The sequence below is a fragment of the Pipra filicauda genome, unplaced genomic scaffold, assembly GCF_003945595.2.
Source record: "Pipra filicauda isolate LSUMZ 115617 unplaced genomic scaffold, ASM394559v2 scaffold433_size896684_pilon, whole genome shotgun sequence".
In the NCBI taxonomy this organism is placed as follows: domain Eukaryota; kingdom Metazoa; phylum Chordata; class Aves; order Passeriformes; family Pipridae; genus Pipra; species Pipra filicauda.
This window is the reverse complement of record NW_024104569.1, coordinates 600709-617086: the sequence shown is the minus strand read 5'-3', so window position 1 is coordinate 617086 and position 16378 is coordinate 600709. Positions and strand designations below refer to the sequence as shown.

The following is a 16378-nucleotide window of genomic DNA, read 5'->3' as shown; positions in this document are numbered from 1 at the left end:
GGGACACTCAAAACCATGCCCAATTAGCCAGGGCTTCCTGTGGTGCTGCAGCAAGCAGAGGTCTGGCAGGGGGTTGGGAGCACTTGGGGCACTACCAGAAGAGCCCCCACAGCTGCCTCTGCTGTGGGTCCCTGCTTGCTCCTCCAACCCACCCTCAGACACCCCGTGGCTGCCTCCCCACCCCTCCTTCGCCGACCCCACAAAAAGGCCAGGCCCAGGCAATTGTGTACAAAACCTGAAATAGTTTTACTTTGCTTTCTTTTTTTTTTTTTTTTTTTTTTTTTCCTTCTTTTTTTAAACTTTGCTCTAGGTTTACTTAAGATTTTCGTGAAGTCGATACAAGAGCATTTGATATGAATCGGTAAATAAAACACCGTCATAGATAGATAGCCACGATAAACTTTGTTAGAAATGTACATGTCGCGAAAAAATAATAATACTAATAATAATAATAATCATAATCATAATAAAAAAAGCCGGCGCGACGCCTAGGCCGGCGCGGCCCTGGTGGCCCTGGCGGTGGCCCCGGTGGCCCTGGCGGTGGCCCCGGTGGCCCTGTGCCACGGCGGCGGGTGGCTCTGGTTCCCCGCAGGCGCCGCGCCCCGGTAATGTGTGTATATAAACAAAGCCCATAAGAAATGTACAAATATAAAAAGCTACAAACATTAATAAATTACATCGTCACAAAACACGGAAACACTCCACAAGGTGCTAGTAAAATAACTGTCTCCCTCCTCGTACAAGAAGTTACGCAAAGAGCTGGTACCGGCGGGCGGCGCCCGGAGAGACCCTCCCCGTATAAAAACCCGGCGGTGGTTATTCCAAAAGCTATGTACAAGCTACATTCTAGGAAAAGGGGGGCCCGGGAACGCGGCGGGGTGGCAGAGGGGTGCCTGAGAAACGCGCCCGCCGCCTCCCAGCCCGGCGCCTCGGCCCCGCGGTCCCCGCCCGCCACGAGGCCTTGCGGCCCCTTCCCGCTCTCCCGACTCTGCCGCCACACCGGCCACGCCGCCCGCTCTGCTCGGAGCCGGGCGGGAAGGGGGCCCAAGGCCCGGAGCCGGGTCGGTGCCGGTGCCGGAGCGGGGGGACCGACACACTCCTCGGTGGCCGAGATTAGTATTAACTTTTTGCGGCTAGTCGCTCTCAGCACTCTGAGAAAGGACATCTATATTAAAAAATATTTATAGCAGGATTCTGTACAGTCCGACCGCTGAAAGTTAAAGGGATTATTGTGGTGGGGGCCCAGAGCTGGGTGGCAGTGTCCCCAGAGCCACTAGAGCAGCAGCTTCCCATTCCGGTGGATCTTCAGGATCTTGCCGAGCCGCTGCTTGGCCGTGGCCATCCCCTTCTTCGTGCGCTTCCCTGGAAGGAGAGCAGGGTCAGGGTGAGGGCCTGCACCTGCCCCATACCACCCCACAGGCACCGACCTTCTGGCTGCCTCCTGCCCCATGGCCCTGCTGACAGCCCTGCCCAGGACCTTCAAGGACACCCGCCAGGACCCCCGAGGCGTGAGGGGCTCAGCAAGGAACACAGTCCCTGGAGAACCAACCCTGCCACAGTGAGGGCACACTGCCCACCCACCCCCAGGAACCCGTCTCTGCTGGGCACCCTCCTGCCTCTGCAGTGCCAGCCCTGCTGCCCTGTGTCCTCACCTGCCCTGGCTCACTGCTCATGGTCACCTGTTTGCCCACAGGGTGACATTCGAACCCTGCCACACCAGTGCCATCCCGCTCCTCAGGGAGAGGCTGCACAAACACAAACCCACACACACACAAAAACACACAGACACACACACAGACACACACACAGACACACACACACACAGACACATACACAAACACACACAGACACACAAACACAGACAGACACAGACACGCACACACACACACAAACACACACACACACACAAACACACAGACACAGAAACACACAGACAGAAACACACACAGACACAGAAACACACAGACACACAAACACACAGACACACAAACACACAGACACACACACAGACATACACAAACACACACAAACACACAGACACATGCACACAGACATACACAAACACACAGACACACACACAGACATACACAAACACACACAGACACACAAACACAGAGACAAAGGCACAGACACACACACACACACACAAACATACACAGACACACAGACACAAACACACACAGACACAAACACACAGATACAGAAACACAGAGACACAAACGCTCACGCACGCACACACACAGAGACACAAACACAGACACATAGAACCACACACACGGAAACACAGACACACAAACACACACACAGACACAACACACACACACATAAACACATACATACACAAACACACACACACACAGACACATAAACGCATACACACACACACACAGACACACAAACACATACACGAACACACACACACACAGACACACAAACACATACACGAACACACACACACACAGAGCTCCTTGCACCTGCAGGCTCCTCAGGGATCTCTGGGCTCCTCTCTGATTTCCTCTACGGGAAACATGTGGCACAGGGATCCTCAGCTCACATGCCACCACAGGTCCCGGGACAAGCACTGCCTTGAGGATGCCTGGTCCCTCACTCACCACATTGAGACCAACCCACATACCACCACATCTCCATATTTCTCCTTGCCCTCTCTTCCTGCAGTGCCAGACACACCACCTGCATCCAGCCTCACCAGAAGGATGCTGGAAACACACACACAGACACACATGGATCCTGCAGATCCAGACTAGCACCAAGGCACTCCCACACACCCCAGGTGGACGTCACTCCCTGTCCTCATCCTGATGAGGACACCACCACCACCAGGAGCCCCAGCAATGTGGTTAAGTGAGCTCTGTGCTCCCTGTGTGCTGCTCCTGGAACTGGAGCCGCTCCTCAGCTCTCCCCAGCTACCACCATACAGCCAGGAACTGCCCCAGCACTGCTGGGCACAAACCCAGGCAACCTCTCCCCTTCCCACTGATCTGCCACAGGGTCAGTCAAGTGCGGTGCCTGCAGGGACTCAGCTCCTCTCCACTGGTCCCAGGTGCTTTAAGTGCCCCAGATTTAAAGACTGTGGTGGTGTGGGTGACACTTCCCACAAGAAGTTTCCTCATTTCTCTTCCTTTCACATCACTCTGTAAGACTGAGAGACCTTTCCTGAGGAGGTCCTAGAACTCCCTGGTTCTGCTTCATCCCACCATTTCCTTCCATAGTGCCTTCATTCCAAGTGATGCCCAACCTGGTGGTCCCCACACTCAGTACTCTCCTGTGCTCCATGCAGAGATGCTTTGCAGTCCCCTCAGAGCCTTCAGCTGTCCTAAGACTCTGCACAGGAAGACCTACCTGATGGTGCTCCACTCCCTGCCACATCAGCCTCTCCTCTCTTGGCAATGACCCCTTCCCTCCTTTGAGGGTGGGATCCACATGCCTGGCCAGGCTCCCTGCACAACACCCTGCTGTGCTGGCCAGCTCACCAGCCACACTGGGGGTTGGCTCCATCAGCATCTGGATCTGATGGATCATCTTCCCACCACATCTTCCACTACCTTGGAACTGTTTCCCTAATGCTACCATTTCAACACAAAGGCAGAATTCCAGGCAAACACGTTCCTTCCACTCTGGCTCTGCAGAAAGCCACAAATACTACTAGCTCCTGGCAGAACCCCAGCACCTACCACAGGCTATACTCATCCTCCTTTATGGCCCATCCAAGTTGCCAGGATACCTTCCACTTCCTCTATCTGCTCCACTCAAAAACAGGGAATTCAGAAAACATGTACCACATTGCCTCACATCAGGGTCTTTCCCAGTGGGATCACACAGAACCTTCACACTACGCAGCGCCTGTCCCACACTCCTGCCTCAGCCACACCTCCTGATCCAAGTTCAAGCAGAGAACAGGAGGTCCTAGCCCAGATCTGGGCACAGCCTCAGCTTTGTCACACTTTCCCTATGGCAGACAACGAGAGACCTCTTCCTGTAACCTGTGTTACTCCCAAGGTTTGCTATTCCTCTGCTCCTTTGAGGCAACTCTCCAGAGAGATCTGCAGTGTGCCCTGCCTCACACAGCCTGGGAGGAGAGTCCTCAAGTACAGTCAGCACAGGGTGGTGTACAACCCCTGCCACCACCACAGTGCTGCCCTACTCTGAACAGAACAGTCTCCTCTTTCCCCAGACAAGGCTTTGCCAGACAGCCTGGACTGGGATGTGACACTGTGGGTGTTCCTCACGAGCTCAGGCCATGCTCAGCAGTGCTCCTGACATGGGATGCCTCACACCCTGCAACCAACAGCCCAGGAGCAAAACACCTCTTTGGCCCCCAGTGCCAGGACAGCCGAGGCCATGGGCCCTATCTCTGACTGGATCTGACCTGCATCCAAACGTCTGCACTTCTGCATCCCCACGGCACACACGGCATGTGAAGGCCCTGCAAAAGGCACGGGTTACATGATGGCTTCACCCTTCCCCACTCCTGCACCACAACCCCCGGCGTTTCCTGGTACCTTTGGCAGAGGCATTGTTCTGCGAGGATGAAGAGGGTCTCCTCTGTGTTAGGAAAACACCGGGTGCCATCGGCTGCGATCCCCTGTTAGGCTGGGCGACCCCAAAGGTGCTGGCCCCTGCGGTGTACTCGTGATCTGTGAGGCTGCTGGCCTGTGACTCCAGCTTCGGCTCGGGCGAGCTGCCTTCCTGAGCCGCTTTGCTTGCGTTGGGGGCTGACAGCTTCTTTTTGGTATTTTTTTTCTTCTTGCCTTTTTGTTCCTCCTTTAAAATGACAAAGATGAAGCTCAGATTAATCCCCAGAAGACCTTTAGCTAGGGCAAGGGCCAGCGGCGTTGCTTAGGGTGCTGATACAACGAAACCCCGCGGAGTTGGCCACGGGCAAGCGCTCGGGGGCTGTTCCGACACCGTCTCGCTCACAGCTGCACACACACGTTTGCCTCTCGTGCCTCTACGTCCACGCCCCAGGCAGAGCCTCCTCGTTCGTTACCGCTGCGGCGAGCGGAGCCAGCCAGGGCCACACCGACACTGCCCTGGCACGGCAGCGCGGGTCGGCATGAGCAAAGCTTTCCATCTTCCACAAAAACTGGCACCTCCTATCTTCAGGGATCTTCACACCCTTTCACAACAGCATGGAGGGTATTAAACATCCCACTGATTCAGCCTCTGCTTCCCGCTAGGACACACACGTCATCTCCTGACCTGTAACTGCACCTGGACATGTGCACCATGAGGACAGCAGTCTATCACCGTCCTGAGTCCCTTGCTTACTTTCAGATTCTTCTTGATGATACCCTGCCACCATCCTCAAAGCTCTTCTACTCAACAGTCTACATCGCAGAAGCCCAAAGCCACCACAACCTGCATCTCCATCAACTTCCCGAGGTGCCTCACCAACCTTCCTCCAGTAGACTTTGTCACCTTAGCACCTCCTCATGTCACCTATCCGGGGCCTATCTGACCCCTTCAGAGACTGGACACCTGCCAACACCCAAAGTGCCCCAGTACCTTTGCTAAACTGGCCCCTAACTACCCACAGTTCACCAAATCTTTGGAAGCAAATCCTGACACTTCCCAGCAGCTGGTCTGCACAGACAGGCAATCACACCAGTCAGGCTCTCAAATACACACCAAATACACTCCTTTGGGACAACCTCCTCCTATTCTACCCTGGTAGCCCTTCTCGCTCCCTCACCCCTCCCTGCGCTTTTCCTCTGTCCCTTGTCACCCTGTGGCGTGCTCAGGTGTGTTGTGACACTGTTGGGCTTTGATCCCGTTTATTACCCTGAGACTGCTGAGCCTTGTGTCCCTGGCATGAGCAAACACTGTGGAGGGCTGGCACTGCGCTGCACTCGGGCACAGCTCTGCTGGGGGACAGGGCTCTCCTCCCCTGACAGCTCCTACTGCCCAAGCAGTCTCTCACCTGCTGTGACAACTTGGCGGCGGCAGCGGCGAGCCCGGTTTCGATGGAGGCGACTCTCGTGCCCTCTCGCACCGGCCTGTCCTGTCGAGGCACTGAGGGGCCAACTCGTGCTGCAAGGCAAGCAGAGGCAGGTGAGGGCAGGGATGTGCCTGTGGGAGCAGCACAGCCATGCACAGGGCACTGGGGCTCTGCCCTCCTCAGCAGGGAGAGATGGGGACGGCCAGCCTCTGCCTTTCCCTTCCCAGGGTGTGACTGAAGGCAGAGGTGCCAACAGCCTCCGGGCACAGCAGCGTGGGGAGAAGCTGCTGATAAAGATGGCACACAGCTGAGCAACTCCACGGCCACCTGAAGCCAAAGCTGTGTGGGTGTGTGCCCACATTATGGATATGAGCAACTCCAGCGTCATTTCCAAATGGATGGTGCTCACTCCCCCCTCGGGGGAGGACATGCAGTGCCACAAGCTGATGAGACATGGGCTGCTTGTCACACACACAGCACGCCGTGGAGGGGCCCCTACTCGTGGGCCACATCAAAGGGGCCTAAGGACCCTCTTGCCTGTCACTGCCTCTGGTGAGCCCCAACAAACCCACCCAGCTTTGGCTGAGCTTGGAGGAGACTATTCCCACACTTTCTCACTATTCCCACAGTCACCACCTAAAATCCATGGCTACTCGGTGTCTGGGGATTGACTGTTACCCCTCTGCTAAGGTGCCACCAACTGATCCACTACCAAGAGTGTGAGGAGAAATAAACCAACCAAGGAATGATTTTTTCCTGCCAGCTGATTGAAGGAGGAAGGCTAACACTGCTCAGCAGGAATCACAGTGCATGGATCACCTCCCACTGTGCTGGAAAGGGTTAACCCTTCAGATGATAAAGAAATCACTAGTTATGGTTTCCACACTCCTGGAAAAATGGCTGTTTTTTAGGGACCTGCACAACTTAGCCTGAGTCTGGGCAGCACAGACAACATGGACTTACCCGTCGGACTGTAAGGGGCATCATCTGAACTTTTCCTTTTCTTTGATCGGGATTTGAAAACTGGATTATCTTCATCTGATTCGAGAGAAGGGTAAACTACAGTAGGAAACAAAGGCAATAGTTTCAGTGTAGGAAAGAGCTCTACCCTGCACGTTGCTCTGTCCGGGTGTGGTGACCACAGGCACCACAGCTGGATGGTCCCCAGAAGTGCCACTGAGGGCTGGCAGCTGTGACACTCAGGGGACTTTCCTCTGCTCTCATGCACACACTACCCTTGGGAGCTGTTGTCATTAAACTGTGACCAGGTACTTTTAGGGTACTCTGTAATCACAGAATCTCCTCAGTTGGGAGGGACCCACCAGGATCATCAGTCCAACTCCCGGCCCTGCCTAGGACACCCCAACAATCCCACCCTGTCCCTGAGAGCGTTGTCCAAACACTCCTTGGGCTCTGGTAGCCTTGTGGCCATGACCACTGCCCTGGGGAACCTGTTCAGTGCCTGACCTTCCTCTGGGCAGAACCTTTTCCTGATATCCAGCTTAACCCTGCCCTGGCACAGCTCCAGTCATTCCCTTGGGTCACACAGAGCAGAGATTGGAGCTGCCCCTCTGGAGGAGCTGCAGATCCTTATGAGGTCTGACCTCAGTCTCCTCTCCTCTAGATGAAGCTGAGCCATTCTATGAATGGACTCTTCCCAGCCCTCTGGGATAAACACCAACTTTTCTGCCCAAACTTTTTCCCAGTCTGTTCTAAGAAGCTTCTGTTGTTTTTTTCCACATGCATTTCATTTTCTTGCCAGTTGCCATTTGTCCCATCCCTGGTGTTGGCATTCCTGGGGCACGTGGCCACCGACGCTTGAAGTCTGCGGATCACATGTTGCACTGGCAGAGCCTCTGCAGACCCAGCCTGCTCACAGCCACTCTCCATTCACTGGCAGCACCGGCACAGGGAGCAAATCTGCCCCTCAGGACAGCACATGTGACATCTGTCAACCACAGTCCTGTGCTGCCCTTTTGCAAAGCATGTCCAGGACTCCCACTGCATCCCAGAGCATGTGCTCTCCAGTGTATGGGCAGCCTCCTGCAACCTTCACAGCAGCCCCACTTCTCCTTGGCAGCTCTATTAATGATCTGAAAAGACCCACTTCTCTTTCCTAACTGGAGCAAGTGATTCCTGATGGTCACACTTGCCAGGGAGACTGAAACACATGCAAAGACTCTCCTGCTATGCAGCATAAACCAATTTCTTGCCCCCTTAGGCACTTCAGGTTTCCCAGTCCCTATCAGCATTCACTTTATTGTCTTGATTTCCTCACTTATACACAAAAATGCTTCTGCATATTATTCTTCAGCCTGGAGAAGAGAAGGCTTCAGGGAGACCTTAAAGCCCCTTCCAGTGCCTAAAAGGGTTCCAAGAGAGCTGGAGAGGGACTTTGGAGAGGAGGTTGAAGTGACAAAACAAGGGGGAATGGCTTCCCACTGCCAAAGGGCAGGATTAGATGGATATTGGGAAGAAATTCTTCCCTGTGAGGGTGGTGAGACCCTGGCACAGGTTGCCCAGAGAAGCTGTGGCTGCCCCATCCCTGGAAGTGTCCAAGGCCAGGTTGGACAGAGCTTGGAGCAACCTGGGCTAGTGGAAGGTGTCCCTTCCCGTGGCAGGGAGTTGGAATGAGATGAGCTTTAAGGTCCCTTCCAACCCAGACCATTCCATGATTCCATGATAACTATGACAGAACTGATGTAACTGGTGCAAACTGGCTTTGTGCTCATTTCTGCTGCAGATGCTTGGCCTTTTCTGCCAACACTCAAAATAGCATTGGATCCCTTTTCCATGTACAAAGTCAACTTCTCACCCCTCTCAGCCAGATGTTTCTTTGCCATTGTGCAGACAAGGATATTTCTGTCACGAGTGCCTGACCCACATTTCTGAGACAGTCTCCTGTTTCTGGGCTGACTGCTACAGTTTCAGGGGCTTTTCATATTTCTGAGAGTTTCTCATTGTGCCAAGCCTCAACTCCAGCCTGCCCGGACGGCTGTGTCACCGCGGGCTCTGCAGCCAGTCTGGTATCACAGGTCTTTGCTGATTTTGTGGTGCAGGCCCCGTGTTACAAACACTCCTCCTCACCCAACACCGGCCGACACCACCACGGCAGAGCAGGAGAAAGCGACCATGGGCAATGGGGTGTTGCAGACATGCACAGGTGTGACCATGCAGCCCCAGGCACACCCTGCTCCCTTCCTACTCACCGTAATCCGAGTCCTTAAAGCAGGCGTCCAAGTGGTCCTGATCCTCGTCGTAATCCTCGATGTCGATGCTGTTCTTTGTGCTTTTCTTCAGTAACCGCTTCCCGGCGTTTTTGTTGCCGCCGCCGCCTGTTTTTTTGGAGTTTTGCGTGGAGATGGAGTTGTTCTTCGCCTGGTTGGTGCCCCACGACGTCTGAAGGCAGGACTCCGAGGCCTGGAGGTTTGCCATGGAGAGCATGCCCTGGATGGCTTCCTGGGTGCTGGGGGAAGCAGGTGGCTGGCTGTGGGGACACAGGGAGAAACACAGGAGCCATCAGTGATTCCAGAAACACCAAGCCCTCACAGACAGCTCACTCTTTTCACAGCACGTTTGTGCTAGAAGAGATTCCCTGGTTCCTTTGAGTAGCTGGACACACCGCCAGGGACAGCGGGTAATTTTATGGAGCAGCAGTATCTCAGACATCCTCAGATGTGGGCATGTCCCTGGGGGCTGTCATTGCTCTGGACAGGGCTCAGGGAACTTTCCAAAGCCCATATTGTATTCCCAACAGTACAGTGTCTCTACTACCAACTATCATCATCATCACCATCATCATCATCATCATCTTTATCTTTTAATAATATTATTTCTCTACCTATATATATTTAATAATTCTATTTATCTGTACTACCAAATCATCCTCCTCCTCATCACCATATTTTAATAATAATATTTATAATCTATACTACCAAGTCCTATAAAAGGAGAGCTTATGCACCAGCACTGATGGGGGATGTCGTGGAGGGCTCTGCTCCATACAAGCAATTAGAGCAAGAGCATGAACAACTAGAAGGAAGTTCATGGTCACAGGCCCCAGTTCACAACAGGGACTGTCACCCCTCCAGGATCTGCTGGAAGAGCAACACCGAGGCACAAGTAATTTGAGAAGTTTCTGCAGTGCATTGGGAAGGTTTTCTGATGTGAGTGTGGGACGGATTGATTACAGGAGATACTGGAGAGAGACAGATTTCCTTGAACTTCCTTTCTAGTATTTGATTGCCCATTGTCAGCAGACACAGCACATCTGCTGCATTCCTAGAATAGGCTGAGGTCAAACGAGGTGTAAATTCCGACTGGCACTGACACTTAGTGAGGTGGGAAGGTGCCCTGCCCACCACAGAGATGAACACAGATAATCCCACAGGAGAACACCAGACATTAATTCTGCGACAGGCAGAACACATCATCCACTATTTCCAGAACTTTGGAGTTCGGGCAAGTAGTGAAATGCAAAAAAAAAACCCAAAACAAAACCACAAAACCTTGCTGTGGCAAGGGTGTTTGTTACAGCTGTGAAACAGAAGCCATGAACACACAGCCCTTCCCAAGAGAATCAGCAGCACCACGTCGCTTTCTGCTACTTGAGCTTAATTTGGGCTCAGGATAGAGTAACATACAAGACATAATGGAAGTTTCTGGGCACTAAGGACATTTATAAATAATCCTGAAAATGAGCTAAGACTGGTGTTAGCTCACAAGTCAGCAAATAGAAGAACACTAAAAAAACCTATTTAGGAAGCAGCCATTTAAATTCCTCCAATATCATGCCTCCTCCTTTGGCTTCTCTCTGGTAAAGGCATATTTTGCACCATCTATAAGGAATTAACATATCTTCCTTCACTCTTTTTCCCTGAATTGTTTTTCCAAGCACTGGACTCTCAAAACACTGCAAACAGACCATCAAACATTGACCACTAAATGGGAAAATCAGAAAGGAACTGCCTTAAGCAACACAAACTTCAACAAATGAATGGTGAGATATGATCAAAACCAGTGGTTCTGAGAGTCCAACTCCAACCTGAAATGGGTGAAATGTCTCAGAGACGGAGCTGCACATGGGGCAGAGTGTTTCTCAGTAGGGCATGTGCCTGGTGTGCTTCCATCAGGGGTATTTCAGCTTTCTAAGCCAAGAAAAATTTCAAGAAGACTCAGGAAGCTATTTTGAAGCTCTGGAAGAGCTGTATCCCCTTTCTGTAGCTTTAGCAATGATTTTTAAAAAAAACCCACATTTACGAAAGTAAACTATCAGAGAGTTACAATTACAGCTTAAAAACACTTTAAAAGAGCATGGGAGCAGGAATAAAGCAGCCAGAGTGTTTTTGCCCCCGCAGCCACCTCCAAACACACAGCACGGTGGCACTGGGTGATAGCTCTGACCTGCCTCAATCCCAGCAGCCTTGTGTTCCTGTTCTCAGGCTGACAAATGCTCTTGTGGATGCACAGAGAAAGGGACACTCTAACAAACTGACTGACAGCTGTTTGTGCCTTTATCTGGCTTGTACCAGCACTAGTATGGCCAGCAGGACCAGGGCAGGGACTGTCCCCCTGTGCTGGGCAGCGCTGAGGCCACAGCTCAAAACCTGGGGTCAGTTTTGGGCCCTTCATGACAAGAAAGACCTGGAGGAGCTGGAGTGTGTCCAGAGAAGGGAATAGAGCTAGAGAAGGGTCTGGAGCACAAGTCTCATGAGGAACAGCTGAGGGAGCTCAGCCTGGAGAAAAGGAGGCTCAGGGGGGTCCATGGTACTGAGCCAGGTTTGACAAGAGCATCCTATCCCTGACAGCAGGTGACATAGTGGGTGATGGGGACAGGAATACACCAAGTCAGCACTCAGGCTTTACCTCCTCAGTGAGGCTGGGCACAGGAACGATCCCAACACCCTGGATCATGCAGGGGATCACACAGGGACCTGGTGCCTCACTCTTCACAACCACTGTCACCTCTCTCTCTGAGGGCTCAGCCTCTCTAGGCAGATCATCTCCTTCCTTTCATCAGCAATTACTGAGCCTTCCACCTATATCCTCATATATAGAAACTGAATTTACAGTATTCCACCCCAATATTACTGACTGAGGGGTGGCTCTGGAGAAGTCACGGTTGTTTAAAACTATGGAACTCCAATAATGCCAAGCACAACCCCAGTGTTTCCTTCCATTTTTGAATCAGACCTGGACACAACAAGTAATTTTGCTCATTTCAAGATCAGGTGACGACCAGCCCTCCAAGCTTTTGCCATATTCCATTTCAGTTCTTTCAGCCCACTCCCACACTCACAGCAGCCTTTCTGCAGGAGCTCTGTCACTCCCTCTCCCCACTGACACATGGAGTTGAGCTGCAGCTCTCTAAAGCAGTCGAGGCAATGCCATCAGGGCATTTGAGGTGGGCAGCTGCAAATGACAGCCCAGTAGTTTACAGAACAAAATTTCCCACAGTTCAGATAAGGCCATTATCACGAAAAGCCCTGAGCTGCTTCCCAAGTTAGTGCTGGGATACAGCAGCTCCAGCACTGGTCTGACAGGGTTCCATGCACAGACTGCTTGATGTGTGAGAGGAGACTCCACAGTGACCCACCTGCACGACCACTACGTGGTGTATCCAGAATATACATATATATATGTATATCCATAAATACTTACATATCCCTACCCTTCATCTGCCTTACAAGTAGAGAAAGATGGGAATTGCTCCTGAGAGTCAGACATGACCACACTGGCATCATGTTGCGACTCAGTACGTTTGTATATCGTGTTTCTTCCATTTTATTTTTAAAAAGTACATTATGGTCATTTAAAAAGCCAAGCCTAATTATGAAATGAAACACAGTAATTACATTTATCAGGGGCTTTTTTCAATCAAGATGCAGCACACACTGCCAAAGCCCAGTGTTTATCCCAGAGCCAGCATTGATATGACACATTCCCACTGAACTGCCCCACACAGTGCAGGAACTCAGCCGAGTCCAGTGACACGACTGTGCTTGGGAGACTTTGATTTCAGAAACCACAAAGTCTACAAATACCCTGGGTACATCATCCAGGAGTGGGGGGGCAAGCAAAGGCCTGAGTCCTTCTCTATTCTGGGAGTTTAACCCCCTGCCAGCAGCAAAACACACCCCAAGCAAGGCAGAGAATATTGGAGGAGCAGGCAATAAATGGTTGGTAGTGTGCACATGGTCAAGGAAGATTTCTTTGAATTCTTATAATAGTTGATAAATTTTCTTTTTTTTGTACCAGACTTCCACTATGGGAGTTCCATTAGCCTGGCAACTTTATTGACAGAGTTAGACACACCTAGCTGCTTGTCAACATGTCTAATGACCTGCCAAAATGTAACTGTAAATTCGATGTAAACACTCATCCCATTATGAACCACAACACAGAATGGAAAAGGAATTCACAGGAACAGTCAAACAGACAAGTGTTAATGTGATTATTTCTTTGGAAGTGTGGGAGCAGAGTTGGGGCCAAATCTGAAGAGATCGGGAAAATCCAGAACCAATGATCCAGTTGAATTAAGACAACAAAAACTACTTGATTTCCTGGGAGCTGCAGACAAATGGACACCTCTCCCCATGCCCTCCATGACAGATGTTTGGTCAACCTCTCCTTGCTATGGAAAGGGAAGCAACACAGGAAAACCAGGACTAGAGAGAGATGAGATCTTGTCCCTAGAAATAGCAGCCTTGTCAAGACAAGACTTCTGAGGAGATGAAGTGACTGTGTGACTTGATTTTAAAATCAAGCCTTTTTCACCCCCATTAGAGATGGAAAGAGAAATCAGAGGAGACTCTGTGGCCCATCTCTGCTCAGCACAGGGATGGGGATCCCTGTCCCTGCTTTGCAACCAGTAATGAACCCTAAATGGTGATGCCCAAAGGCCAGAGTGTCTCGACAGAGCTGCCTGGTTCTGCACAGCCAATGCACCCTGCATGAAGCCAGGCCATATCATATTTTTTAACCTCTTGCAACCATCTGAGGACACAATTTTCTAGTTACTTGAGAAGGTTGAACCAGAAGATGGGTTTAGTTCAGCAATGTTCCCTTCTCTAGATTTCTCTGCAGCTTTGTCACCACGCTGCAACCTTAACAAATTCCATTCTCTCTCTCAACATAAAAAAAATGATTTTTTTTTTAAAATCTCTGATAATATTTTCTTCTATTGTAATTTTCCCTTGGTAACTTATTCCACATGTTCCCCTTTGACCACGAGGCATACCTTTTGGAATTCTCAGTTATGACTTTTAACTTTCCCAGGCTTAGGTAATATCTTCCTCTCTGGAGAGATCTCCTCATTCCACTTTGACAGATCCTTTCCAATTTGCAGGCTGCACCTTTCCTGGGTCACAGGCCCCCAACACCCAGCAAGGGCAAAGGACAGCACCAGGGTCTCTGTCCAGTTTGCTCTCAACTCTCAGGTCAATCCTACAGCTACTTCTACCTCCTGCACAGCTTCTGTGGCTTTGTATAACCAAGGCAGACCAAGAGAAAGGAGGGAGGAAAATTATGCTGTTGGTTCCAGCGGTCAGCAAGGAAACCCAACACATCCCACCTGCCTGGGGAAGGTGGTTTTCAAGGTGAAGATGGAACTGGCTTATTAAAAAGCCAATCACGAATAGCCTTCCACATGTGTCACATAATTTCCCACATCAGACTTGTTACTCTCACCCTTTGGAGGTTTATTCCTTGGTTTGCACAAATTTAGAATCTAGAAACTTCTGCCAGCAGCCCACAGCTTCCAAAAGTACCAAGGCTGTGGCTCCTGGGGAGCAGTGGGAAGTGCTTGGCTGAAAACCTCTGCTTTTCTACAGATGGAGGACAAACCATCCCCTCCAGGCTGCAGCAGCAAGGATGTCCTTATGAGCAGATGACGAGGGAGCACCGGGCGCAGCAGTTCCTGCCCGAGGAGCAGTTCTGTGCATGGAAGCCACAACTCAGCTGATGTTCCCAAAACCCCTTCCTTGTGGATTTGTTCCTAGGGTTTGAGTTAAGCAAGATACTTCAATATGTGAACAGTCCCACTAACTTCTCTCCAAACAACACCATGTTCTGTTACCAGCTGTCTGTTGATGGTTTGAGATCAGAGCTGGGCTGTGAAGGGTGGAGGCAATGACCCCACACACCTGGTTTGAGATGGACCCAGACACACCCCTTGCTCCAGACAGTCCTGAATGCAGGATTTGAGCCTAGCCTAGACTTGTTTTCCATTTCTTTTCACCACTCACTGTCTGGTTTACTGTATGATCTAGTGCTGTACCTTATTGACCACATCCCAAAACATCCAGTTTCAGTTCCCACATTCACCTACATAAGTAGATCCCACATAAGACACAGCTAAGCCCAGGCAAATATTTCCATTTCAGAAATAGAAGTACCCATGAAAGAGTTTACTTTTTTCCCCAAGCCATATTTTTTGGTGGGGAGAAGAATGATGACCAGGGATAGGAGGGAGGGTAGATAGTTTCCTATTTCCTTCTTGCAAACATTTGATATTCATGGCACCGTACAATGCCTTATGGAAGGAATGTTGGTCATTTAGATTACTTTATCACAATCTCACTACATTAAAAACCGTAATTCATGCCCTCAAGCTGCAGTCACTGAGCTCTCTCCTCCTTTTGAATGATTTTTATCTATTACAGTGTTATTGCTAAAAGTGATGTCAAATCCTCTATTTGTTTAAATTATACCCCAAAAATCTTTCCCACCTCCAGATCATAGGACAAAGGAAGAATTTGCTTACTGGAGAAAAAGAAGTTGCCAAGTTGCACAATTCATTCTCTCTCACACACAGCCACAAAAGAGCAGTTTTGTTCCCAGGTAAGAGGGAAAAGCCTCCCTTGGTGCGTACCTGTTGGTGTTATACTCTAAACCCCCAACTTCCTTGCTTGCCTGCAAAAGATCAAGAATTCCTGCTGAACTTCCACTCTCTTTCTTTACTTTGGAATTACGTCCCGGCTTTGCCTCAGTGTCAATGTGAAGCAAATCTTCATCTGACGAGTCCTCGCTCTGCAAAAACAAGGGAAGGGCTCAAAAAAGGTGGAAAATCACTGAGTTACTCAACAAGAACAGCACAATGATTCCTGCAGCCTGCTGCTCCTCCAAGGACACAGGACTAGCCTTTGGAATTTGCTTTCATTAAAGATAAAAAGAACAAAACCAGGTGCATGGTAAAAATCCATTTCCTTGCAATCTGTAGGCATGGTGGGTTTTTCTTTCCCCTCCCAAAGCTCTGAGATCTGATCCTGCTCATGGGATCAGACCACTCTAACAGTGGTGTTTCCAGGTGCTGCTTTGATTTGCCAGCCCCTGCTCCAGTTCTTCGGACCATGACCCCTCCAGGAAAGGAAGGGACTGTGTGGCCATGGCTCTGCCAGCCCAGATGTGCAGCAGGGCACA

General features: G+C 50.7%; 1 protein-coding gene across 6 annotated transcripts in view; it reads right to left on the bottom strand.

The window, feature by feature from the left end:
• Positions 1 to 225: 225 nt before the first annotated feature.
• PHF2 (PHD finger protein 2) overlaps positions 226 to 16378 on the bottom strand; it is an 82971-nt gene continuing 66818 nt past the window's right edge. For 2 of the 6 annotated variants that reach the window (XM_027732573.2, XM_039385764.1), the window contains exons 17-22: positions 15831 to 15988; positions 9169 to 9446; positions 6923 to 7018; positions 5942 to 6051; positions 4521 to 4782; positions 226 to 1362 (exon numbers count right to left, since the gene is read on the bottom strand). In XM_027732573.2, the coding sequence (XP_027588374.2) occupies positions 1274 to 1362; positions 4521 to 4782; positions 5942 to 6051; positions 6923 to 7018; positions 9169 to 9446; positions 15831 to 15988 (993 nt within the window). In that variant the 3' untranslated portion in view covers positions 226 to 1273. Of the gene's footprint in view, positions 1363 to 2396; positions 4445 to 4520; positions 4783 to 5941; positions 6052 to 6922; positions 7019 to 9168; positions 9447 to 15830; positions 15989 to 16378 lie in introns of those variants that run through there. The other 4 variants (XM_027732572.2, XM_039385763.1, XM_039385766.1 and 1 more) reach the window with 3 other exon arrangements.